General features: G+C 40.7%; 1 protein-coding gene across 1 annotated transcript; it reads left to right on the forward strand.

Moving 5' to 3' along the window:
• Positions 1-27842, forward strand: pou2f3 (POU class 2 homeobox 3). The gene is made up of 13 exons (XM_075486966.1): positions 1-155; positions 450-506; positions 6202-6230; positions 8778-8879; positions 10788-10893; positions 11305-11393; positions 12519-12695; positions 17543-17684; positions 21241-21374; positions 22207-22371; positions 24583-24625; positions 24771-24876; positions 25067-27842. The coding sequence occupies exons 2-13, from the start codon at positions 458-460 to the stop codon at positions 25107-25109; spliced, it is 1185 nt and encodes a 394-aa protein (XP_075343081.1). The 5' UTR covers positions 1-155; positions 450-457; the 3' UTR covers positions 25110-27842.
• The last annotated feature ends 41 nt before the right edge of the window (positions 27843-27883 follow it).

Raw genomic sequence — 27883 nt, forward strand, 5'->3', positions numbered from 1 at the left:
CGCAGGGTGGACTGCAGAGGTGAACGCTTCTCTACTTAGGAAAATGCTGATGAGCTGCCGTGAATTTCCAAAACTTTTTATCCCAACGCTTGCTTCCCTCTGAAAAAACAAGAGAGATAAAGAGAAGCTGGAGAAGTGTAAACTGTTTACTTGAGGTAAGTCACTCTTACAGCACCTGCTCTTCAATAATTCTCTAATACTTTAGTAATTCGGGTTAGGGTTTAAAAAAAACTAATAAAAACTGTGGCAGGAGCTTTATGGGAATAGCTGCCTTCCTTATGAATATTATAAGTAGGGTTCACACAGGATTGTGTGGAGTTTGTGCGGTGGTGTGGAGGGGAGGGCGCATTAGAATAAAGTCAAGATCATTTTCCTGGGTGGCCTGAGTACTTCATTGTCCTGGTAAAGTTACAATCCTGTAGGAAAATCAGCTATATTTATCATTACAGATATTAAGATGAGCGCAGACACGGTGGAGCAGTCGGAGGCTCCAGCTGAGCAGGCAGGTAAGGATATTTCTCCTTCATAATAACTGAATCTGAATCACAACACACAGAAGAATTTAACAGATGTGACTGAGGAAAGCTGCTATGTTTACACTGACTCTGCTGGTGTTCCTGGGAAAGTCTGTTCATCATCTTTAAATTAGAAAGGTTATGTGTTTAATTGGCCTCTTCTTTTAGGGACTTGCAGAGTATATTATTTGAGGTTATGTGTCAACTTTAACATGTAAAGGATGCCAAAAAATGATGTATATACACTTTTATGTAGATTATCTGAGAGGATTTGTGTGGCTCAGGCTGTCTGAGCATTTCTCATCTGACTTTTTGAAGTCACTTAAGTGACTTTTTGGTCAAGGTTTGTTCACTGATCAGTGACATTTAGAGCGATTTGAGATATTTAAAGCAGAATTGTTGAACTAGTCATCTTTCAATAAGAGGCCGTGTGTGTGTGCTTCTGTGCATGTAGATAATGTGGCAGTTGGTGTTTGTGCGAGAATGCACCTGAGGCTGTTTGCTGTGAGAAACAGACTGCCCAGCGGCTAAGGACACCAGCCGGCCACAAAAAAAAAAAAAAAAAAAGCAGGAACCAGCAGCAAAGAAAATGTGGAACTTTTATTTAGACAATGGTTGCGTGACAAAAGTAAATGACTTTGCGTTATGAAAGAGCTGTTATATAGTTTGACCATGGAAACTATTTTCATGCATTCAGTAGAGCCTTTTGACTTTAAAAAGTGACAAAAAAGAAAATTAAGATAAATAAAACAAGATTTTAAATACTGACAGAAACCTTTTCTCTGAAAACAACTTGGTGCAGAAAAAATTTCAATGTCATTTCTAAATCCTTTCAACACCACAAACCAAACTTCTCTTTTGTCCTGGATTGCAAACAGAAACCTCACAGACAAACTTATACAAACAAAACCAGATGCATGTGCATAGAGAGACACCATCTGAGTGAGACACCTTCTCTAGAAGTCAGAGGCAGCTAAAGAAGCTCTTAACAACTTGGCACGACTGCTGTGTTATACACATGCTGCTGCTTATGATACTGTGGTTCATATCCAGAGTCCTGTGTGCGGCTGGTTTAGACAGCAAAATAACTGTTGTAGTTTAAAATCATTCTGTCAATTTAGTCTTCTTAACCTGACTTTAAACTAGTGCCAAGAGTCCCTGAATGTTCATAATGTGTTATGTTCATGATGTATTCACTCTACAGTGGAAAAATAACTAATGAAATACAGAGGGAATCATAATTCATGTGGAATGTACTTGCAAACTACACTTTAAAAAAGTGAAATTGTGGCAGCAACTTTCCACAATTAAATTAGAGCTTTAGCTTTAATTTGATATGTATTTTTTCTTTCTTAATGTTCAGTTAAACGTGTTCACACATATTATAACAATGAATTTAGAACTGCTTTAAAATGAGGATTAGAATTCTTATCATATACTGGTATATTATATAATTTCTGTATCATATAAAACTCAGTAGCTTGTTATCAAAGGCCCATATAAATTCATTTCCACGTGGTAATAAATGACTGGTAAGCTATACTTCCAGCGGTGTAGAGGTTATAGAAACACATTGTACTTGGACTTGAATTTACCACTCAGTCTTGACAAACCATCATGACAAACCATCATGAAATTAAACTCAGTCAAAGTCCCCGCCCCAGCAAATGTGTTTCAACAGTCTTTTCATGTGAAATTAAACTAAATTTTCTTTAAAAACAGAAGAAAATTAAATTTTATGGTTATTCACCGTTGCAGTTTTTTTGTATTATCTTACACCAGACATGTAAAATACAGCATTTCTGTCATTTTATTGACATTTTTGCATTTAAAAAAAAAGTCAAAACAAAGTTTTGTTGAAACATTACTGAGTGCTGCTTTCTGAGAACAACCCTCATGCCTTTACACAACTTTGTCTCCAATTTCAAAGCCCAGTCGCACAGGGAATTGCGTAATAAATATTTTGGTCTCCAGTGAAAATGTAATAATTTTACTATCAAGGCGGATAAACTATGTAGGACCTTGTGTAGTTTTGTTGGAACATCTTGTCCATAGGAGAATCTGAACAAAGGAATTCAATTGCACTTTATAATACAAAGATGCCACATTCTACACTGTCCTGCAGTCTAAATGAATTCAACTTAAAATTACAGCTGTGATTGTTGTTTTTATTATGCTTTGTTTTGTTTTTTTTTTGCTATCTGAACCTAAAAAACTGGACTCCAGGTGTCATGTCAGACTGTGTGTGCTGACATGACTGTTAAGAAAACAAAACATGCAACAAGTCAGTGAGACAGATTATTACAGGGCAAATACTTCAAGTCAGATTTCAAGCTAATGGCGCCTGACTCAACAGATAAGTCTCAACAGATCTACTCCATATTGTACATTGTAACAAATAGTCCAGTTTAATAAAGCCAGAAGTCAGTCCTATGTACAATTTTTGCATGAGAGACCAGTTGCTGGACCTTTGGGAGAGAAATTAAGTCCCGTTCTTGTCCGATATAGAATTCTTGCTGCTCAACAGTCCTGGGTCTTCTTTGTTGTATTTTGTGCTTCATGCTGCACCAAATCTTTTCAGTTGAAAGTTCTGGACTGCAGACAGGTCAGTCCATCTCCTGAAGTGTTCTACTATGAATTCATGACATTGTCTTGCTGAAATTTGCAAGGCCTTACCTGAAAATACGTCAGCTAAATGAGAGCATATGTTGCTATAAAACCTGTATATACCTTTCTTTATGGACCCTTTCCAGATGTGCAAGTTTCGAGTTCCATAAGCACTAAAGCACCCTCATACCATCAGAGATGCAGGCTTTTCAACTAAGAGCAAATAACACGCTGGATGGTCCCTCTTCTCTTTAGTTCATGGGAAGCAGTCATGATGACTTCCAAAAAGAATTTCAAATTTTGATTTGTCTGGCCACAGAACAGTTTTCCACTTTGGCTCAGTCCATTTTAAATTAGCCTTGGTGATCCTGATAATGTTCATATTATATGGCATCATATGGCATTTACTTTGCACGACAGAGCTTTAACCTGCTTTTTTGAATGACACGGTGTTCTTTGTTCAGTCAATTTTTTCTGGAAGTGTTCCTGAGCCAATGCAGTGATTTCCAGGACAGAATCATGTCTGTTTTCAATGCAGTGCTGCCTGAGGGCCTGAAGATCACGGGCAAGAGTCCCTTGTGCACAGAGACGTCGCCAGATTCTCTGAAACTTTTGATGATGTTATGTATAATATTTGGAAATCGAATACTCAAGCATTTGCAATTTTACATTGAGAAAAATTATTCTGCAATTTGTACATGCAGATTTTTGCAGATTGCTGAATGTCTGCCCATCTTCTGAGAGACTCTGCCTCTCTAAGGTGCTCTTTTTATACCTAGTCATGGTAAGCATTGACCTAATTAGTTGCAACATGTTTCCCCAGCTGTTTCTTTTTAGTGCCACTTACTTTCCAGCCTTCTGTTGCCTCTGTCCCAATTTTTTTGAGACAAACTGCTGCTATCAAATTCAAAATGAGCTAATATCTTTCATAAAATGATAACACTTTCAACATTTGATTTGTTATCTATGTTCTAATGTGAATAAAACATTGGTTTATGCATTCTGTTTTTCCTTACATTTTACACTGCATCCCAACTCTTCTTGTAATGGGGATGCACTAAGAGGTAGACTAACACAAAATTGGTTTAAACTCCTTTTTAACGAGTATTGTTGACAAATATAGAATATTGTATAATTTCCCATGAATACCAAATTAAAGTTGGCAGTGCTCACATTGCATGTCACAGTTCAATGTGACAATGGCAAACTGTCTGTCTGTCGTGTGGGAGTGGGAAACGGTTTCTGTTAAGTGTCATATTCAGCCCTGAAGATGAATTGAAGTCAGTGATATGGCAGAGATGATATCAGTCCACTCGCTCTCAGTGAAGTTTGTGAGGATTCATGTGATGACTTTTTAAAACACGATTCTGGGACCAACAGATCTCACAGATTTAGAGCTGTGACTGACTTTTTTTGTCAAAGCACTGGTGTGCAACCTTCGTTTTTTTAGACTGTATCCGTTTGTGTGTGTGTGTGTGTGTGTGTGTGTGTGTGTGTGTGTGTGTGTGTGTGTGTGTGTGTGTGTGTGTGTGCAGACGCAGGCTCTCTGCACTCAGGGCTGATTTGCATGTTTTGGTCATTTTCATACTGGAACCTTGACTGTGAAGCTGGTGTGCTGTTGGGGGAGGCAGGAGTGGAGAGGGGTTGGTGCGGTGGGGGGTTATGAGCGTATTTGCATCGTGTGTTTCCAGTAGCTTACTCCTATTCTCGCTTTCTCTCTCTCTCTCTCTCTCTCTCTCTCACGCACATGCGTACACACACACTGAGCCCAAAAGTCCAAATTTGACATTCAAATGAAGCAAACTTATCCAGCAAACCTTTGTACTGTCCTCCTCTATGATCTGTCCGTCCACATGCAATCAGCTCTGACTCTTCTTGAAAAGACTTGTGTGTGAATTGTTACAACCAGTAACAACACTTTAAATAAAATATTCAAGTATTTAAATCATCAGAAATGAATCGCTTATTGCAGATAAATGAATATTTTCATTGTGAATAAATCTGGTTGCTAATTCCTTGATGAATTGATTATTTGTTTTGTAAAACTCTGTAAAATTATAACTATCATGAAGTAATATGTGGCAAAAAATGACATGTAAAGTGTTTGTTATGAAGTTGTTTGTTTGATCAATATAATAAAAATAATAACAATAATAATAATAATAATAATCAGTTTACTGTAACTTAAGACAAGAAGCAACAAATCTTCCCATCTAAGAAGATAAAACGCTACAAAAGATATTTTCTGAAGGCATTAAGTTAGGGATTTGCCTTCAAACAGAAACTAAACGTTGGGCAATAATTGCTGGGTGGATGAATGGCAGGTGTGTCAGAGGGAGAGAAATGAAAAGAAAGAAAAAAGAGCTCCTGCAAACTGTGTCACTCACTACTCAATCTTTGTTAACACAGTTTAAGTCTGTCTGACACAGATGAAATGCTGTGAATAACGACTGAGTAGCAATCGAGGCAATAGTTTGTGAAAACGTGAAAAGAAAAAAAAATATCCACACGAGGTCCCCACTTCCTGTAACATCATCCCAACTCTAACAGTGTAACATTACAAAATCTAGTGCACATTAACATCAGATTAGTGAACACTTATGTCTCTATAATATTTAAAAAATAGATACATTCTACTTGTGCTTCTTTTTTAAATGTCTGTAGCTCTTTTTCTTTCATGTCATACATTTTGTGCTATTTTATGTGTATCCTTTAAGATATATTAGCATATAGCGACTAATACATATTAAAAAACTATAAACTGTCAGAGTGGTGTGTTTTGAAGATCCATGATTAAATTAAAAAAAAAAAAAAAAACTGTAACCAAAAGTTTAAAAGATCAGCTTGATCTCTGAGCAGAGTTAAAATGGATTTGAATCAAACTTCGATGAAAGCAATGTGAATCATTTCACTTTGACATTTTTTGAAAAATGCTGTATGAATAAAGTTGAATTGAAAATGTTCCGACCCCCAATGTGAAATGATCTATGACACGTAAAGCTTGAAATAATGAATAGTATACAATTCAATTTGATCACAGAGCCACATTCCAAAATCTGAAATTCTTTTTCTCTTTCAGATCGAAATGGAATTGACTTCAATCGACAAGTAAGTCCCAGACATCCCTCCCAGTGCTGTAATTCCCAAGAATGACTGATATATGAATGTGTTCTCTGTGTTCATCAGGATGTCCTGGATTGCTTTGTTTAACATGAAACTCTTTCCTGTTAACTCGCATGCACACAGTTATTTACAGCACCGTTGATAAAGCAAATTCTTCATCTTTGACAAAACATTAGTTAATAAAGACACAATCCTCCTGATCCAGCTACCACATTTGTGACTTCTGTTTAATAAAGCTAAAGCTGCTGACTGGTAGAAACACTGCACAGACAGCAGACTGGAGCAGGATGTGCTTACAGAAAAGGGGCCACTGTTAGGACGATAAAGGGGTTAGTTTGATCTCTTTGGAGTTTAGTTGTGTAGGGGTCTTACCCAAAGTCAGTCACCTACAGTAGATTATAGTTAGAGAGCCTTCAGTCTGTTGCTGTGAACGGTATCAACAGCAAAATGTTCTACGTGTGTTTTTCATTCAACCATTCACACAGACACTTATACAGTGCTTCTTATTTTATAGACTTTATATATTGTATGCAGCGCTTTTTCTCTGCAGTCACACACTGATGAACATATTCGGGGCAGAGAGGGGCTCAGTGTCTGACATGGAACTGTTAAGTCAGCGCTCTCTTCAAGGTCTCCGTCAAAACGGAGCTCTGATGTTGCTGATCTATCTCTAGCTCAATTGGCTAATTTGTTTGAGATTCTGATTCTGATTTTGGTAAGTCAAAGCAGATGTGGACGTGCAACTCTGAGCTCTCTGAGCACTTGCTTTGCTTCCATGCCTGCTTCATCTGCTCCATTCAATGCAAACTTGAAAGTGATAAAAAATCAACTGGAATGCTGGGTCAGTGAACAAATCCTACTGGTTCTCCGACTTCCAACTGGAACACAGTCAACTTGAGTGTGACGTCACTCCCAACTCAGAGAGAAATGGAACAAAGCATTTTAGACTGTGACCTGTCTTTGGTAATTTCTGACTTTGGGTAGTTACTTCATTCAGCCACACTTTTTGAGAAACCAAACGTATCCTTTTAAAAGATAAGGGATTATTTTGAATTTCTGTAGCTGGAAATCCATCTCATAAAAACATTTATTTTCAGCTTTTTTAATCCTTTTTTTATTATATTCTTTTATAGTCTAATTTTTTTTCAAACTCTTGTCATTGTTAACTTTAACAAACATACTTATATGGGTGTCAGTAGTGCATCAGCAGTGCAGAATACGACATTTGTGCCGAGTGACCGTTTAAAGTAAAGCACCTGCAACATATACACCTGTTTGAGCTCTAATAGTTGAGCCAAAAACAAAAGATCCAACAAAGGGATGGTTTCTGAAAGATCAGAGGACAGAGTAACCTCAAATGATCTTATCTCATTTTTTTCATTAATTGAAAAAAAAATTTCCATGTGCTTCCAAATATAATTTGTATTTAAAGTCCTCCAGAGTTGGGAGTTAAAATCTTATTGGATCAGTGATGTCTTAGATTTAAATATGTATGGTCCTTACCCCTACTATGGTTTGTGTTTACGGTTTACGGTTGTGCATCAGCCTGAAAAAACATATCCAGATTCAAACATGATTAAAGATGCTAAAAACATTAACTAATATTACATTTAGGTGTTGGTTGCTTTAGGTCCTTTACAGTTTTTGGGGAGCTAATGTGATCAAACTGTTCAGTGGTGGCTGTAGATCAGGAGGTAGAGTGGCAGTTCTTTAACTGAAAGATCGCTGGTTGTCATGCCAACGTGTCCTTAGGGAAGATTCTGAGCCCCACACGGACCCAACATGTTCCTCCATGTTTCCGAAATAAACAAAATGCAGTTTTCATGCAGTTTTAATGTAGATTCATCTACATTTGATGTTCAAGTATTCAGACAAGCAGGCTGGTATGCGACTAACTGAAAATAAAGTTAATCTTTATGGTAATGAGGTAATGTATCAATGACAAATATGACAGATAGCGCTTGCTAGTAGGATCACTTAAGTGGTGGTTTTCATAAGCACCTTTAAATTCTAAAATCTAGAGCCAAAGGAATTTTGCTAAATGTATTTGAATCTCAAACAATTTGAACCAAGGTTTCTACCGCTAACGTCCTCAGTCTTCACTGCCCTCCCTTTGGAAATGAATGAAACAGTTTGCAGTTACTTGGATATTTTGTCAGATATTCTTTTAGACACAGGTAAACGTTTCTTTTTGTACTTGTGCTTTCAGGATGTGTCATGGCTTTGAGGGGTTAGTTAGTGGGGGAGTGAGCGGGAAGATTATTTGCATACTGGCTTGCTCAAGGGGAAGGAAATAGTCCATCAATCTTTGCCATGTTTAGTGACCAAACTGGTCCAGGAGCGAGTATTCATTAGTCTATGAGTGTGCGTGCTTTGTCTCTCTAGTGCTGCGTACAAAGATTTATAAGCATGTACATACAGAGACTTATTCAGTATTTTCTCAGCTCTAAACATCTAATCTAACCTATCCTTTAAATAATATATTAAAATGAAACATGATGTGATAGTTTGGGTGTGTTTTCTATGTCTTAGATAAAGACAGAGGACATCAACGACTCACCTCATTCGGCCTCCTCGCTGAAGACATGTCACCCAATACAGAGCTCACCTGTGCATGGGAGTCAGCTGAGTGGGGTAAGACATACTCAGACCTGCTCAGCTAAAATTAAGCTTTTTTTGGAGTTTTAACCATTATAGGGGGATTTAATTGATTTTTGATTGACTGATTTATTCATTTTTACACCTAAAATAAGTAGTGAGGAGTGCCTCTGACTGAGAGCTTCACACACACACACACACACACACACACACACACACATATTCTACTTGTCAATCACAAGGTAGACTTAGACTACTCAAACTACCTAGACTCAAATTTTTGATCCCTTTGGAATGACTCCCTCCGGGAAATTCAGCCTCCAGCAGCTTACACGATACAAAAGAGTCAGCACACAGATGGTAAAAAGAAATTAAAAAAATATATAAAAATACAAGATAACAAAATATATACTCTTAGAAAATATAGAAGTAAACAGTGGATAATTGACCAGGTATTTACTGAAATTAAGTTATTGCGCTGTGGCTGACAGATTATTGCACATAAGATTCTTTACTCAGTGGGGTCACATGGCACTGAAAGAATCAGATTAATGGCTAAATTACAATAAGACTGAAATATCAAGTTCATGTATACACCTCAGTTTGACTACAAATTGGATCAGATCGGGTTACTCGCAGTCGGATTAAGAACCCGAGATAACTGGGTTGAAAGTCACACTAAATGTGCTTGTATACAGCAAAGCACGTGGTGAATTGGACTTTGCGTTTTGCGCATGCTCCAGATTTTTTTCCCGGGGTCGTGACCCGGAAGTCAAAGGAGACGATATTCCTGTTGTTGCTGTCGGAAAGAAACAAACAACGCGATGGAGAATGTGCCATTGTGCATCGCGTTTGTGCAATAATCAGCTCATCACAGACCAAATGTAAAGGACGTAGCTTCATCTCGCTCTTCGTTCGCCATCTTTCTTGAATGCCTGAGTTGTTGTTGTTGTTGGTGGTGAAGAGGTCAACAGGAAGTGGCTCTATTAGCAATAGTTGAAATGGGTGACAGCGCCACCTATCATACCGGGGAATGAGACGCTTTGTGCCAATGATTCCATTCATTCACCGCCAGATATACTTGGATAATTGCCCTTACTCAAATAAGGAGCATAATCCAACTATAGCTATAATGGAATTAATCTCATCATGTAGACCCACTACAGTCTTCTTTAGGAAGCCCTAAAGCACAGCTTGCTTTACGGTGTGCTCTAAATGGAACTGCATTTTACGGAATGAGAATCATGCTGTGTTGAAAAAGACTTTAGTTTAGTGACTGAGTCCATTATTACCAAATAAATTGATCAAGTGAGAAGTAGTGCTATTTTTCAAAGACTTTGGTCTTTGAATCGCCCCCTGCTGGTCATCAGATAGAATGCATTGTAAGATCATCATTGAAGGCTCTAAATATTAAACCAAAATAAAATGACTCAATTTCTTTATCTAAGGGTAGAACATGATCAACAGTATCAAATATATCAATCAATAGTACCAAAATATTTTACAATATTTATAATATTTAATACAATATAAATATATTGTGGGCTGCACGGTGGTGTGGTGGTTAGCGCCATCGCCTCACAGCAGAGGGTTCCAGGTTCAACTCCAGGCTGGGGCCTTTCTGTGTGGAGTCTGCATGTTCTCCCCATGTATGTGTGGGTTCTCTCCAGGTACTCTGGTTTCCTCCCACTGTCCAAAAACATGCATGTTAGGTTCATTGGTGTCTCTAAAGAAATTGTCCTTAGGAGTGAGTGTGTGTGTGGCCCTGTGTGTCCCTGTGATGGACTGGTGACCTGTCCAGGGTGTACCCTGCCTCTCACTCACTGCTGGGATAGGCTCCAGCCCCCCCCGCGACCCGACCAACGGATTAAGCGGGTATAGAAAATGGATGGATGGATAAACATATCGTTGTGGGCTTGTTTTTTTTTGTGTGTGTTGCTTCAGGAGCTCACCTCCCTGCACCCTATGCAGCAGTTGGTTTTGATGCCCCCGTCTCACCTGTCATCTCCCTCCCCCTTCCTGCTCTCCCAGAGTCCTTCCAGCCACCAAGGTAAAGTTTGATGAAACATTCACCTAATTACTAGCATAATTAACTAATCCTTTATTACTGTTCTCCAATAACAGGTCATATCTAAATGTTTCTTCTATGTAAAGGAAGACTCGGACATTTTGAAAAGAATGCTTGTCATTAATCTGCCCAATAGTTTGATTTAGGAAAACGACTGAGCTAACAGTACAGCCGGAGTCAGTGCATGGTTAGCCGGGCTTAACATCAAGACTGAGGGCCAAAGAAGCCCTCAGATGCCTTGTTTGTGTCATCCTGTAAAAACAGCTAAATGACTCTCCTGGAACGTTTGCTTAAGAAGACATAGCTCATCTATGGGCCATGATTTCTGCTCTGTCCAGCATTTATCTCATCTCAAAGTGAGCACTGATTAAATCTTGCTGTTTTGTTTTGCAGCCCTTTTGCAGCAGAACCTGCTGTCCCTCCCTAGCCAGAGTCAAACTAGTCTTCTTCAGCATCAACCTGGACTGGCCCTGACTCCACAGGTAAGTGCCGACCACCTCCTGGCTTCAAGTATTTAAAACATTACAACAATACATGCCCAGTAATATTGTTGTAATGTTTTAAATACTTGAACGCAGTTTTTCTAGAGAAGATAATTGTTTTATATATGGGATTATCGTCCATTGACTCTTTTGGGCTTTCACATGCGCGAGCATACCAACAACCGGTAAGTGACATGCTGTTTATAAAGTTGTTTTGTAACGTCCCCATGCCAGTAATGTGAGAACCATGCATATGGTTTTGATGGTAAGGCTTGTGACTTTATTGTCGGATGGTTTATAAAGTGGTGTGACGTTTCTGCAGTGTGCAAGTTGTTGTTTTACGTGGAAGGGTTAGCACTTGCCCCTTAGCCACCACGTATTAGCCTCGCATGACAGGCTGAGCGAACAGCGCGATCTCCACACAGGGAGCGCCGATTTGCACCAGTCTGTGTCCTACTATCAGTATTTGACAACCTCTAGCAATGGGATTGCGCTTCAAATGCCCCGGAGTTCCCCTTTAAGTCCTCTTTTAAAAATGTCAATTGACTGTGGTGCTCTGAGGTGTGCAGGAAGAGCATTCCACAGCTCAGGAGCAACCGAGCAAAAGGCCCGGTCGCCCATAGTTCGTAGCTTAGCCCTGACAGGTTTGAGGAGGTTGGTGTTTGAAGAGCGGAGGTTGCGTGTTGATGGTTAAAGGTAGATTAGTTCCTTGAGGTAGGATGGGGCGTTGCCATGGATGCACTGATGGGTTAGCAGGGAAATCTTGTATTCGGTCCGGGATACGATGGGAAGCCAGTGGAGTGATTTGAGTATGGGTGTGATGTGTTCTCGCTTACGCACTCTCATCAGGATGAATATAAATGAGCAAGGTGAGGAAACGTAGGGGTGGGGGGTTATTCACTGTAATGACCAAAAGAAGAAGACATGTATGAATAATAACTAGATAAAAACCAGGGGAACAAATAGTCAGTGCAAAGTATCATTGTGTTCGGCTTGTTGTTGGCAGGAATGACCTGTACCGCTCATTATTACAGTGAAGACACTCCACAGTCTACATTTTCCTCCCCATCTGTTGTACTTCACTTGAAGTTGAATGATTCTCTCTATGATGCCTCTCTGATCCAGGCAATGAGTCGCTCTGGCCTGGCAGGACCTTCTATAGAGAACCACATGGACATGTCCCACCTGCAGATGCCAAAACACATGTCAATACCACCACAGGAAGAACCCAGTGATCTGGAGGAACTGGAGCAATTTGCTAAAGCATTTAAACAAAGACGTATCAAACTGGGCTTCACTCAGGTAATCAGAAGAACCACATTACATTCCCCCTTTACAGTTTTTCTCTATTGGTTTGGCTCATTTCTTGAAACAGAAATTACATTCTCAAAACTCTAAGATCATTTAGCATAACACTCTCATAGTTCAGCACAACACCATAGCTAACCTGCAAAAGCTCATATCTCTCCCAAAACTGTTCACCCATGCTTCAGACCTGATTTCTTTCCCATGAAAAGAGTCAGTGCCACCCAAATTGCAAAGATCTTTCTCAGTTGCCTAGGCTCATTTCTTGAAACAGACCGGACGTTTTCAACACTCTTTAGTACTTTTTGCAAAACTAAACTGAATGGTTCAGGACAACACCACAGTTCACCAGCAAAAGCTCATATCTCCCCCTAAACAGTTCAGCCATGTGTCAAAATGAAGTTTCTTTCTCATTCAAATAGTCAGTGCCCCCAAAATGCATTGTCCTTTTGGCATTGTGTGAGCACTACAAGTCAAAATGTTTAGATGTTTTGTCACTATGGCATAGGACTACCTAACAGAATACAATAGTGTATGAAACTGAAGGAAAAAAGTTTCACAGTAAGAGTAGCCTCAAAGCACACACAATACACTCATACCAACCATTTTTATTCACACAAATACTGTGAAGTACGTAACTTCCATACAGTATAGTATTGTAGAAGGAAAAGAAAAATATACATAGCACACAAATACTGTAATATAAACACAAACAAAAAAAACAAAATTATGTGGCCTACAGTACTGTAAATAAATCTGCAGCTTACAGAAAACACTATAGCAACACTTTACTGGTCGCTGTCGTCCCCCTCCCGCTCACCCTCACCCTCCCCCGCCCCTCCCTCATGACCTCCTGGCCGTCCAGACGTTGCTGTCCGTCTGGCCACAGATTCTCATCAACATCGCAACGTATATTTTTCCTTGCAAGGCAACGCAGGAAGAAACACTGTGCATGCCGCAACCATCCCTTACACTGATCTCCTGTAATGTCTAAACATGCAGCGTCCGTTGCATGGAGCAGGGATCTTTGGTCTTGAGCATGATGCTCATACACTCTCCACCTCCAAGCAGAGAAAAACTCCTCAATAGGATTAAGGAAAGGGAAATAACATGAGATTCTATATGGTATTGATGGTATCATGTTCTTGGCCCATTTTGACAATTGAACAGATTATTGTGCATGTGATGACTTATACAATGAAATCATGCTGACATATTTTGGTAGAAGAACCATTAGACCAAGAATCAACTAATCAGTTCAGATCACCAAAATCTATTCACTTGGAAAATGTGCTAAATGTAGGCAAACTGTGCAAACTGTAGGCTCCATCCATCCATCCATCATCTTCCGCTGGTCCGGGGATCGGGTCGCGGGGGCAGCAGCTTGAGCAAAGAGACCCAGACGTCCCTGTTCCCGGCCACTTCCTCCAGCTCTTCTGGGGGGACCCCGAGGCGTTCCCAGGCCAGCCGAGAAACATAGTCTCTCCAACGTGTCCTGGGTCTTCCCCGGGGCCTCCTCCCAGTGGGACGGGCCCGGAACACCTCACCGGGGAGGCGTCCAGGAGGCATCCTAACCAGATGCCCGAGCCACCTCATCTGACTCCTCTCGATGCGGAGGAGCAGCGGTTCTACTCCGAGCCCCTCCCGGATGACCGAGCTTCTCACCCTATCTCTAAGGGAGAGCCCAGACACCCTGTGGAGGAAACTCATTTCGGCCGCTTGTATACGCAATCTCGTTCTTTCGGTCACTACCCACAGCTCGTGACCATAGGTGAGGGTAGGAACATAGACTGACCGGTAAATCGAGAGCTTGGCCTTCTGGCTCAGCTCTTCACCACGACGGGCCGGTGCAGAGCCCGCATCACTGCAGACGCCGCACCGATCCGCCTGTCAATCTCCTGCTCCATTCGTCCCTCACTCGTGAACAAGACCCCGAGATACTTGAACTCCTCCACTTGGGGAAGGATCTCATTCCCGACCCGGAGAGAGCATTCCACCCTTTTCCGGCCGAAGACCATGGTCTTGGATTTGGAGGTGCTGATTCTCATCCCAGCCGCTTCACACTCGGCTGCGAACCGCTCCAGTGAGAGCTGAAGGTCACGGCCCGACGACGCCAACAGAACCACATCGTCCGCAAAAAGCAGAGACCCGATTCTGAGGTCGCCAAACCGGACCCCCTCAACGCCCTGGCTGGGCCTAGAAATTCTGTCCATAAAAATTATGAACAGAATCGGTGATAAAGGGCAGCCCTGACGGAGTCCAACCCTCACAGGAAACATGTCCGACTTACTGCCGGCAATGCGGACCAAACTCTGACACCGGTCATACAGGGACCGAACAGCCCGTATCAAGGAGTCCGGCACTCCATACTCCCGGAGCACCCCCCACAAGAGTCCCTGAGGGACACGGTCGAACGCCTTCTCCAAGTCCACAAAACACATGTAGACCGGTTGGGCGAACTCCCATGCTCCCTCCAGGATCCTGCGATCCCTCCAGGGTATAGAGCTGGTCCACTGTTCCAAGGCCAGGACGAAAACCACACTGCACCTCCTGAATCCGAGATTCGACTATCCGGCGGATCCTCCTCTCCAGTACCCCCGAAAAGACCTTACTAGGGAGGCTGAGGAGTGTGATCCCCCTATAGTTGGAACACACCCTCCGGTCCCCCTTTTTAAAGAGGGGGACCACCACCCCGATCTGCAAGTCCAGAGGCACTGCCCCCGATGTCCACGCGATGCTCCTGAGGCGTGTCAACCAAGACAGCCCCACAACATCCAGAGCCTTGAGGAACTCAGGACGGACCTCATCCACCTCCGGGGCCTTGCCACCGAGGAGTTTTTTGACCACCTCAGCAACCTCAGCCCCAGAAATGGGAGGCCCCACGTCCGAGCTCCCCAACTCTGCTTCCTCATCGGAAGGCGTGTCGGTAGGATTGAGGAGGCCCTCGAAGTATTCCCCCCACCGACTCACGACGTCCCCAGTTGAAGTCAGCAGAGCCCCGCCCTCACCATACACGGTGTTGACGGTGCACCGCTTTCCCCCCCTGAGCCGCCGGATGGTGGACCAGAATCTCCTCGAGGCTGTCCGGAAGTCGTTCTCCATGGCCTCCCCGAACTCCTCCCAAGCCCGAGTTTTTGCCTCAGCAACCGCCGAGGCTGCGTTCCGCTTGGCCTGTCGGTACCCATCAGCTGCTTCCAGAGTCCCACTGGCCAAAAAGTCCCGATAGGACTCCTTCTTCAGCTTGACGGCTTCCCTCACCACTGACGTCCACCAGCGGGTTCGGGGGTTGCCGCCACGACAGGCACCGACCACCTTACGGCCACAGCTCCGGTCGGCCGCCTCAACAATGGAGGCACGGAACATGGCTCATCCGGGCTCAATGTCCCCCACCTTCCCCAGGACATGGTTGAAGCTCTGCCGGAGGTGGGAGTTCAAACTCCTCCTTACAGGGGATTCTGCCAGCCGTTCCCAACAGACCCTCACAATACGTTTGGGCCTGCCAGGTCTGACCGGCTTCCTCCCCCACCAGCGGAGCCAACTCACCACCAGGTGGTGATCAGTTGACAGCTCCGCCCCTCTCTTCACCCGAGTGTCCAGGACATGCGGCCCCAAGTCCGACGATACAACCACAAAGTCGATCATCGAGCTGCGGCCTAGGGTGTCCTGGTGCCAAGTGCACATATGGACACCCTTATGCCTGAACATGGTGTTCGTTATGGACAGTCCGTGACGAGCACAGAAGTCCAACAACAAAACACCACTCTGATTCAGATCGGGGGGGCCGTTCCTCCCAATCACGCCCCTCCAGGTCTCACTGTCATTGCCCACGTGAGCATTGAAGTCCCCCAGCAGAACGAGGGAGGGCTACTTGTACTTAATCTTTTGCATAGATGCACTGAAACAATTGACACATGTATTAAGACAATTGCAATTTGATGAAAGCAATGAGAAATGCCATTCTGTTGTGAACAATTGCGAGGTGGTTTGGAGATTCGTCCATGTTATTTTGATAATGTAATTTCTGTTTCAAGAAATGAGCCAAACCAATAGAGAAAAACTGTAATAGCCGTAAAACTTATTTTCTCAACAGTTGCAATCAGTGAGGTTTTAGATGAACTTGTGTTATATTATTTCACATGGCTGCTTTCTTTAGATAAATCACTTTTAAATCTGGTTGGAAATGGTTCAGGTGTCAAAGAAGCCACACAAGTTGCAATTTAATAACATGTTGACTTAAACTGACAGATCAATGTGATTAAAGTACACAAACGATCCTTAAGTGGCAGGTTTTTAAACTTTTTTAAGAAAAGCTTTCAATTAAATGATCTTTTATAAATTGTGTACTAATATTTAATTATCTGCTTGAATTTGCTTGAATCTGAATCAGATTTGAAAAAAAAAAAAAAAAGTTTTAGTGCACTCTTAACCTAACATATTTTTTATGCTGTCTTTTTCAGGTTTCTCCATAAGGTCATATTTACAATTTGTGCTTTTAAGAAGAGAGTCGCAGCGATTTATCTGAAGCAGCAAGACAACCCCCTTTTTCTTCTAAATATAGTGATTTCCATACATGTAACATAGCTTAACTGTTTTCAGCTCTGATCGTTCTTGCTGGTCTTGTAGTGATGTCACAGAGTTATGTCATTGGAACATTTTTTTTAGATACATGTTTTCAACATAGAACAAAATAATGAACAAAACTGAAACTGAAACCCAAGTTCTAATGAATAATAATGAATCATTTTTAGCTCATATTAAATTAAATAAGTTTTTAATGTTTTGCATCGACTTAGACTTAAAATGAAAATATTCATGTTGCTCGATGTGTTTGTGTTCCATTCCAGGGAGATGTGGGCCTTGCAATGGGAAAACTGTACGGGAATGACTTCAGTCAGACAACAATTTCTCGATTCGAGGCTCTCAACCTCAGCTTCAAAAACATGTGCAAGCTCAAACCTCTGCTGGAGAAATGGCTGAGTGATGCAGGTACAACACAGTGATGATAGATGTTTCAAACAAAACTTTCAGAATACTTTAATGGAAAGCAAAATGTTTTACTTTATGTATGAAAGGCTCTTACACAATAAATCATCAAATTGATCAAATGTGTTTATGTGGAGTTTGCAGAGGTCGGAGATCAAATATCAATAAAGTTCAAACCTGAAATATTATTTACTTCTGTTGAGTCTGGTGAGGGACCATCTAAAACTCTGTAGAGTTGACAGTTAATTACTTTGGCAAATTAGTTTATTTGCTTTCTTGCTAAGATTTTGATGAGAAGATTTGATTTAACTCTCATGTCCGCACACTACGTATAAAGCTATCTAAGAAATACTTAGCTCACCTCAGAAGCGTCTTGAATATCCTCAGACTGTTCTAAATATTGACAAATCCTTTCAGGCACAAATTATTACAGTTTAAACAATTCAAACCTTTTTAGAATTTACTTTGTGAAAAGAATGCACACAACAAAACTGTCTTTGGGTTAAACATATTTGTTGAAAGCAAATTACACTTGACAAGCCTTTAGGCTTTTCCGTCAAAAAAATAGGGGGGTGTTTAATAGGCTTAATCTGAAAGATCTAACAGAAAACAGCAGATTGTGGCTACCATGCAGCAGGGCCAATATGCTGGAAAAGTGGAACAATTCCACTCATAATTGACAAGAAAAATGTCAAAAACAAATCAAGTATATGTTTAAGAAAAAAAAAAATTGTCTGCAGTTTCAGTAATAAAACTAGCCTTGAAAAGGCCTCAAAAAAAAAAAAAAAAAAAACAACTCAGCCTATGCTCAACACTGCATGCTAATGCAAAAGAACTGCATGTAAATGTGAGGACTACAGAGTGCGCCATTCTCTCTCGTAAGGGACTTTGCCTTTATAGTTTCTTTCATGAGCCCAAAAACACTGATTACTTTCAACCAACAAAAATGATAGAATTACAGTTTCTCAGTCGCTTTGGTACAATTCTTGAATCATCCTCGCCATTTGCAAAACAGTACGCCATTTTTCAAAACTATTTGGACAAATAGCAAAACACCATGGATGACCTTCAAAAGCCACTCTTGCTCAAAATCCTTAGTTCCTCTCAAAACTAAATATCTGTGTCAATGAACATGTCAGTGCCATCAGAATGTCAAGTCCTTGTGTCATTGTGTACGGATAAGACAGTCAAATTGCTTAGTCATGTTGTCAATATAACAGTGTACTCTGGAGGGATGTTCTGATGTAAACTATGGCTAAGTTTTGATGACAATTATTGTAATTTACACCTTAGTGTTTGTGTGAGATTGATTACAAGAGACAAGATTCAATTACCCTTTTACTGTTTGTAATTTGTACAAAAAAGAAAAGACAGCACTGCATAGCACAAAGAAAAAGTAGAAATGTGAACCTACAATCTAGTAAGGGAAAACTGTACATACAGTGCTGTAGGAATTACAGTGCAGACAGTCTTCCTAGACCTGTTGACGTTCCTGTCTGTTGGGCCACATATTCTCATCCATGTCACATTGAATATTATCTCTTGCGATGCAGCGTGGAAAGAATCTTCTTGAGTGTCTTATCCAGCCTCTGCAGGCATCTGCTGTGATGTCCTCACACGCCGCATCCATGGCAGCCAGAAGGGTAATTTGTGTATGTGGCTGGCGATCATACACTTTCCAACACCACGCAGAAAAAAACTCTTCAATGGGGTTGAGGAATGGGGAGTAGGGTGGGAGGAACTCCATCAGCATGATATTGTGAGCTGCAAACCATTGCCTGACGATGTTTGAGCGATGGAAGCTGACATTGTCACAAATTACCACATGCTTTGGCAAGTCATCTAAAAAGGTGACTAGACGCTCTGTGTTATATGGACCAATAAGGGGAATATGCGTGAGCACACCATTTTCTGAGATGGCAGCACCCATTGTTATGTTCCCGCCCCGTTGGCCTGGCACATCAACTGTCGCTCTGTGCCCGATGATATTTCGCCCACGCCTTCTGCGTTTTGTGAGGTTGAAGCCAGCCTCATCCATGTAGATGAAGCTGTGCGGTGGCTCGCTTGCTTCCAGTTCCATTATACGCTATATCCAGAATACACAAAATTAGTTTTATGAGTTACATGCATTTTCATTTTGATAAGGTTACATCAAATGTATACAGCACATATTGCATCTTCTTTTCTACAGCCATAGCAAATGTGTAAAGGTCACACTTACTGTACTGTATATCACTATGCAATGTTGTACTGTTTACTGTGAAGTATGGCTACTGTATGCTCATACATGTTTTACCTGTACATAATGGTAGCGCAGCTCCTTCACTCTTTCTTCATTTCTTTCAAAGGGAACAGCGTACAGCTGTTTCATATGCATTTGGTGTCTTTTCAGTACCCTGTCGATTGTTGAGATGCTGACTGTTTGGATGTTTGCAAAGATGTTGTTGTCCTCTATGATGGCACTCTGTATCTCCCTAAGTCTTATGGCATTGTCTATAACCATGGTGCAAATGGCCTCCTCCTGTTCAGGTGTGAAAAGGGGCCCTCTGCCACCCCTGTGAAGTTGTCTTGCAGTCCCATGTGGAAACAATATAGCAATGCAAAACACAAAATTGAGTAAGATAAAATGTCACTGTATGAAGTATACTTACTTATATTGTAATGTGGAATACTGTTACATTGTATGAAGCATTACAGAACAGTGCCTATTGTTGGATTACATACCTGTTCTCTCGACGAAAAGTCTGAACGATTGAGGACACAGTTGTTCTGCCAACATTTGGCTGCACCCTTCGACCAGCCTCTGCCATTGTAAGCCCATGATTGAGAACATGGTCCACAAGGGTGGCTCTGATCTCATCTGGAACGCGCATATGTCCTCGGCCTCTTCTGCCTCTTCCTTTGTTCTGCCTCCCAACTCCTCCGCCACGCAACCTCACTCCTCTTCCTCTTCCTCTTCCTCTTCCTCTTCCTCGTGGTTGTTGGCCCCGTCTAATTCCTTCCATTGTCAGACATTGAAACATTGTGTTGTGCTCCAGCTATATATATATATTTGTCAGTTGATTGGTCGTTAGAGAAAGTCAACATTCACCTGGGAGCAATTTACCAATTCAGGACAGATTTTGAACAAAAGTCTAATGGAAATGTATAGAAATATGCTTGACATATTATGACAACTTGTTCAACCATTTTGCATGTAAAGACCTATACGATGAACTAATGCCTTAATGTTGTGGGGGGTGAGACTATTCAACAGAGACCTGTACAATACATTTTGATCAACATGACAGAAGCAATTGATAATGTAGGAAACAGCAGAGAATTGTACATAATCATGTGCATGGATGTGCCAAAGCATTGGCAACTTGCTGAAAGAAATGAGAAACTGCTTGTTTGATGTGCACAAGTGACACAATGATGTGACAATTGAACACGTAGTTTTGAGAATTGCAACTCTGATCTGAGAATTGTCCAAAAGCGACTGAGAAAAACTGTAAGACTGTCACATTAGACATAATCTAACTGTTGAGGTTCTGATGTGTATTTGTCTTTGCATCAGAGAACTCACCATCTGACGCGATGAGCACTTCCACCTCTCTGCCACCCCTGATGGAGGGCTATGGACGCAAGCGGAAAAAGAGGACGAGCATTGAAACAAACATCAAAATGACTTTGGAGAAACGTTTCCATGATGTAAGTTCAAGGTCTCAAACTATCTTACATTGAGGCATATAACAGACACAATTTACTGCGCATAAAAGAAGGGATAGATAGATAGATAGATAGATAGATAGATAGATAGATAGATAGATAGATAGATAGATAGATAGGAGCCATAGAAGATTCAAAGCCAGTATATAACATTTTAATGTCAGTATAGCATTTCTCATAATGTGTAAAAACATTCAAAAAGTTTGTCGACATTATGATCTATTTAGTTCGAGATACAGTATGTGTTGCTTTCAGCCCACTACAAACTGTATTCATGCACAGAAAGCCTGAAAGATCTGTAATACTTTTTTTATACCATCTCTTTTCTTTTAGTGCAATTTGCCAGGTCATGATTTTAAATTGTAAGATATTTCTAACCCAAGTGCCTGCAAAATAATTGATATTCCCATAATTATTGGCTGTACTTTGTGCTGCTAATTAGCGCTGTTAGCACACCAAGCACATAATGTTAACATAATTACGTTGGGTTTTAGGCTCACCTCACACACACCATGATATGTGGGAGAGGAGGTAAAACATTTAAATATGCGAAAAATTTGTTTACACTGAAAAATCACTGTGTTTTATCAATGTCTAAATCAATAAACACAAAAAATTTAACTATATTTATTTATAACAATAACTACATTTAGGTACATCAATGTGCCTTTACGCTGCGCCTCACATGAAGACAGTGTTATAATGTTGAGTGGATGATGTTTTACAGATGAGAATATTGTGCTTACCCCCCCCCCCCCTTTTTTTTTTATTATTCTGTGTTATTTTTAAATATGATCATGTTTGTGATTTTTAGAATCCCAAACCCAACTCAGAGGAGATAACTCTGATCTCAGAGCAGCTGTCCATGGAAAAGGAAGTGGTTCGAGTTTGGTTCTGTAATCGTCGTCAGAAGGAGAAGAGGATCTACTGCCCGGTGCCTACTTTACCAGTCAAATCTCACAGCTACAACTCCAGAATGGTTAGCTATCAAACTTATTAATCTCTTTCACACACAAACCTCCAGGACTGTTAGTCTTGTAGAACTATAAAATTCTATTTCCATGGAGAGTGTTGGTACCTGTTAATGCAGTCTTTTGGGTCATCTACTGCCTAAAAGTAACAGGTTTAGTTAGACTATTGTCTTCTGGTCCCCCACTCAAAAAGCCCACATTTTTCTGATTAACCAACTTTTCAAAGCCTTTAGAACAGCACCCAGTCCCCCCAAGCTTCACAGCCTGTTTTTATGAACATTCTGTGCCTGGGGTAGATTATCATAGAGCGTTCGTATCTAGGAGGCAAATCTACGGTTTAGAGTAAAAAGATTCTAATAGACTTCTTTAATGAACATACATTTTCATCATTTCTAAATTCTTGTTGACTCCATGATCGGGTCGCAGTGGGCTGGAGCCTATCCCAGCTGCCATTGGACAAGAGGCAGGGTACACCCTCGATGGGTCACCAGTCAGTGTACAAACCTCTCAAATACCGGGTAATAGATACTAAAACATTTCTAATTGTTATTGTATGACACATATAGGCATATTTTTTTCAAAAACTCAGTTCTTCTAACATGTTTTTATTCATTCTGTTTTTACTCAGTCGTTCTGCAAGTTTATTTGACACTAGAATGAAACTACTTAATGTGTTAGACACAACAAAACTGGACTTTTGTCATGTAAACATGTCAGTCCGAACGTAATCGCACGAAATCGAGCTTCTAAAACCCACACGAATAGACCCAGATTTTTGTGTTTGGAGATAGAATCACTCCTGTATATATTAGCTCAGCTTAACTTCATTTAAAATGACCTTTTTGAAAACATTGTAAAAACAGTAAAGCATAAATGTATCAACATAGTTAAAGCAATACTATGTAACATTTCTACCTTAAAATAACAGCTTGAAAAAAATTGTGCGGCTAGAATGAGTTTTAATATTACCATTGGCCTGTCTCCTATGCCCTTCGGGGGTCTGAGTTGGAATAACTGCGCTATGTAACTTTGCTGGACCGGCCCGGGAGCTGAGCGGAAGTACTTCGACTTACTTTCTGGCACACCTACCGCAAAAACAAATAGACCCCTCTCATGCTCCCAGGTATAAGGCTAAGCTAGCGCAACATTGTCAGTACGATCATCATGGCAGAGGCACCGAAGAAACAGAAGAAGACGTTGACTGATGAAGCAAGGAAGAGAAAGAGATTTACGACAGTGTCTTAACCGTACATTACCTCCAAGCCTGTAGGGGGAGCTCCATAATGGGCTTTTTGAGAAGTTACATAGTATTGCTTTAAATTCCCAGCAAAGCTCATACTTTTCTGGTTTTTTTTTTTTTTAAATTTATCAGATGGCATCAGATGTCTCTTACAGCATTTCCAGACTGTCGCTCTGTTCTAATAAAATCCAGATTCTAATAATGCGGTGTCATCTGACAAACTCACCATTCAAGTACCTTCATGACAACATGAATTTAGCTGTATGTTCAGGTACGATGATCTCCGAAAGAGAAAGTTGGAAGCAGCAGAATATCTTGAATGCTTTCTTACATGGTCCACAGCGCTGCCGCGTCAGACATACTTAGACACACAGACAATAACTCGGGTCCTCTGCTGTGCATGTCAACTGGTACAAGGACAGTGGTCCAGTTAAATGGCCCATCAAGCTGTAACTGCACCTCGACTCAGCTTTGCATATAACTGGGCTGACTGAGATTGGTAACTCGCAAATTTTCCTTTAACCACTAAAGCTAAAGTCAGTTTAAATAGAAAAAATCTGCAAATTTACTAAATCCTCCTGCGGAATTAGCAGAGACTGGTAATTCACACATCACACAGTTTTACAACAGCTTTGCAGTCAATACTGAGGGGCTCTGCTGTTAACATCGGTACCATGGTTACTGTATTAGCACGGCAAAATCTGTGCAAACATTTCAAAGTTGCTATAGCCTCTTAACATTAATCTTAACATTGATTAAGATTTAGATAAAGGTTGAATGAGATGAAAGAATAAATAACTCTGCATGCATTCACTCTCACTCTGCAGGCTGTGATTGACTCCTGTTCCACTTCACTGCTGGCGATACATTACAAGTTATTTAACAATTAAAACCAGAAGTATTGTGCTCCTAGAAAATGTTGTTTCAAAATCAAATACATTTTGATCATGACTGTGAGTCTAATTTTACCCCATTTCAGGCCTCAACATCCAGATCCTACAGCCCTCTGGCCTCAGGTGCAGGCAAGTGCTTTCTTAGTAGTGCTCATATTCCATTGCTTGCTTCCAAAAAGTTTCCACATAAATTAAAACAATCATATGCTCAGTACCACAATACATATATGGTTTTCCACATAATCAGCTATTTTATTTGATCTTTTTCTTCCAGTTTCATCAAATTCCTCCCCAAGCCGTGAACATTCTCCCAACAGTCTATCCACAGCCTCAGTGTCTCTAACTTCTCAGGTCAACCCAGCTTCCTACGGCCCACCAGGGTAAGAAAAGTCCTAACAACACCTTGCTTTTCTCTCTCACACATTGAAGATAGCAGAAAAGTCAAACTATCAACTTTAAAAAGCTCATTTAACTCTGGAAAGTTTATTTACACAAACAACAGAACGACTATGTTTATATCTTTCATTTGTCTTTGGGGATAATCCTGAGATCCTCTGTTTGGTTTTCCAGGTCCTGGTACCGTGCATGGAATTCTGCTGCATATCATCACTGAGAAACCTGAACTCTATCATGTATGATGCATTTGAAGATATTTTGTTTTGAGAAGGATGAAGATGAAGTGACAAAACACCCACGATGTGAACAGAGTTATGGTTGGAGGCTAAACCTGAGATCAACAACAGGCAGAATACTGCAACACACTGGCAACACTTAGTTCATCATTCATGCATGTCATTGCAGCCACATGACTCTTTATTCTATTACAAAGACGAAGGACACACAGAAAAACACACATCATAAACATGTTTGAGTCTGTACGCAGTCTCACGAGGGTTGTGTGTCAAACTGTTTCTTTTTGCTGTGTTTATAAAAGACTTCAAACAGATCACTTATTGCTGTTAACATAACGTACATTTTTTATGCTCATTTTAATTTTCCATTTCAATTGCATTCATATAGGACCAGTTCACAATAAAAAGCCATATTAGCTTTGGAAGTGAATTTAAAGTGACCTCACGCTGGCAAGGCCTGACTGAATACGCATAGAGTCTAAACAAGGTGGTTAATGGCGTTTTCATCTGCATGCTCACACAGTGTTACCACTGCTAACAATTGCCTTTGATCTGGACAATTCTTCATCTTACAGTTTGGATCTTATTTTCATCCTACATAGGTTAAATCAATTATTACATCTTAATCCCAAGTGATGAGACGAGGACATAAGGAGACCAAAACCCTGATCAAATATTATCAACCAAGATTTGTGAAGATAAAACGAAAAAGGACTGCACCGGAAATATTTTTTAAACAATCCCAAGACGGTGTGCACAGCTGCAATGATGCTTGAAGGTTTTTCAGAATTTTACATATTTGTGCATGAAAATGGCCCGCGACGCTATCAGATGTCCACGCAAGTAGTAAAAGTAGACAAAAGAGAACCCCGAATGACAAATAAAAGGAAAGCATCAAACTTGGTCATTTAGTTATTTTGGAAAATTACATTATCTGTGAGCAGCAAAAGATGTGAAGCTGTGGGCAAATGCAGTTGATCTGAAAGGTAACATCAGAGTCAGGAGATGAGGAGATTTCTGAGGAGCTCAGAGAAGCCTGTTTTTTTTTCATCTGGGATGGACACCAAAGGAGAATGTCAGGACATCTGCCGTTCCACCAAAGAATGGTCAAAGAAGTATACGTTTGGAATGACCAAGTCAAAGCTCTGATCTTAATTCAACAGAAATATTGTGAAGGGACTAGAAGTGAGAGGTTCCCCATCATCCCACGGCTGGAGCTGCTCTGTACAGAGATGGTCTAAAAATGTCCACCATTGTTTTAACAGTAGCTGGACATGTTTAAGTGACTGATTTTTCTGCGCAAGGAGGTCACAAAAGACACTGAAAGTGAAAGATGCCATACTTTTGCTGCATCCAGATATGCAATTTTGGGTTATTTTCCTCAACAGATCAATGACCGAGCGCAATCATTTTGTTTCATTTGAGTAACACTTCATCTGCTGAAAGGGATGTAGGGAACTCTGATGTTCTTTTGGATCATTTCAATGCAGAAATATAGACAATCAATCAATCAATCAATATATTCCCACTCGTTTAAGCATCACTAAAGCAGTGAACCGTATGCACATGGGTATGTTAAAGTTGTAGCAGGCTGTTTGTAAACTGTGATAGAGGTTTTCACTGGTGTTCATAGAGGTTTGTTCACTACCTGTCAGTTTGTATGCACACGTTTTCACCTGTCGTCTCAGCAGTTTTGCTAATGAGTACAATTACTGACAGGAAAAAGAATTTGAAAAATATCCAAGGTGAAATGAGCTGAGGCCTTCTTCAAAACAATTAGTTCGTATAAAACTGGAACTGTGATGGCCCCCGTGGAGATTTGATCAGTGAAGTTCCTGAGTGTCGCACGGTTTCCTCCCTATTTACAGATTTAGACAGCAGAGGGGCAAAAGGCTGTCAGTGAGAGCTGAGTGTATATAATGCCCTGCCCGTTTGCACACCTCCACAAACCTGTTTCATCTCTGCCTAAAGTGGTTTCAAAGGCCTTTTTGTAACCGTTTGTACTGATGTCATCTTGTTGTCCTCTGAAGCCATCAGGTCAAAGAGAAAGCCAAAAAAAAGTCTATAAAAGGCTAAAACCAACAATATCATATCTAAAAATAGAAAAAGGTTCATATACTCTGTCATTTTGGTAAATGTTTCTCAAATTGGAGAAAATTTAATTTTTTTGGAGTCTATTTTCAGCTGTGGATGAATACACAGTTAAAGTATTTCACAGCAGCTTTGTAATGACGTTGGAGCTCCGCAGAACTCAGGAACAAGCGGTTTCAGACAACTAACTGGTGGAATCTGTAGGTTTTGGTGTTTTCACAGGACACCTGTACATAAGGACACAAGGACTAATGAGCAAGTGTTGACTTCTGCTGACCTAAGCCAGGGCTTCTCTTAAAACCTGCCTGTCAGTGTCAGACCGCTCTTCCTTATTATTTGTTGATTATTTCGCCTATTTTTCTTTTTTTTAAACTTTTTTTTCTCTTTTGAGTGTCCATTGTGCATTTTATTTTGTTGCAGTGGTATGAAATTCTAACTTAATAACAACCACTATCACTGTTCTTTAATGTTACAAAACGGTTTTCTGACATAAAGTGTAAAGTGATGTTTTTACTAATATAAGTGGAGTTTACTTTAGTAAAGGATGAATCACACAGGAATTTTTCATGCTCTTCCAGCGACCTGTATTATGCTTATACTTGTTATCACTGTCAATAAACAGAAGACAGCTCAATGTGTTGTGCGTCTGACTTTCTTCATAAAA

Source organism: Odontesthes bonariensis, chromosome 16 (assembly GCF_027942865.1).
Source record: "Odontesthes bonariensis isolate fOdoBon6 chromosome 16, fOdoBon6.hap1, whole genome shotgun sequence".
Taxonomy (NCBI): Eukaryota; Metazoa; Chordata; class Actinopteri; order Atheriniformes; family Atherinopsidae; genus Odontesthes; species Odontesthes bonariensis.

What these genes read in the sequence shown, in the direction of transcription:
- pou2f3 (XM_075486966.1), top strand. Translation starts at nt 458, where the DNA reads ATGAGCGCAGACACGGTGGAGCAGTCGGAGGCTCCAGCTGAGCAGGCA. An exon ending in GGCTCCAGCTGAGCAGGCAG is followed by an intron (nt 507 to 6,201) that starts GTAAGGATATTT and finishes TTTCTCTTTCAG; the next exon opens with ATCGAAATGGAATTGACTTC. An exon ending in GAAATGGCTGAGTGATGCAG is followed by an intron (nt 17,685 to 21,240) that starts GTACAACACAGT and finishes TCTTTGCATCAG; the next exon opens with AGAACTCACCATCTGACGCG.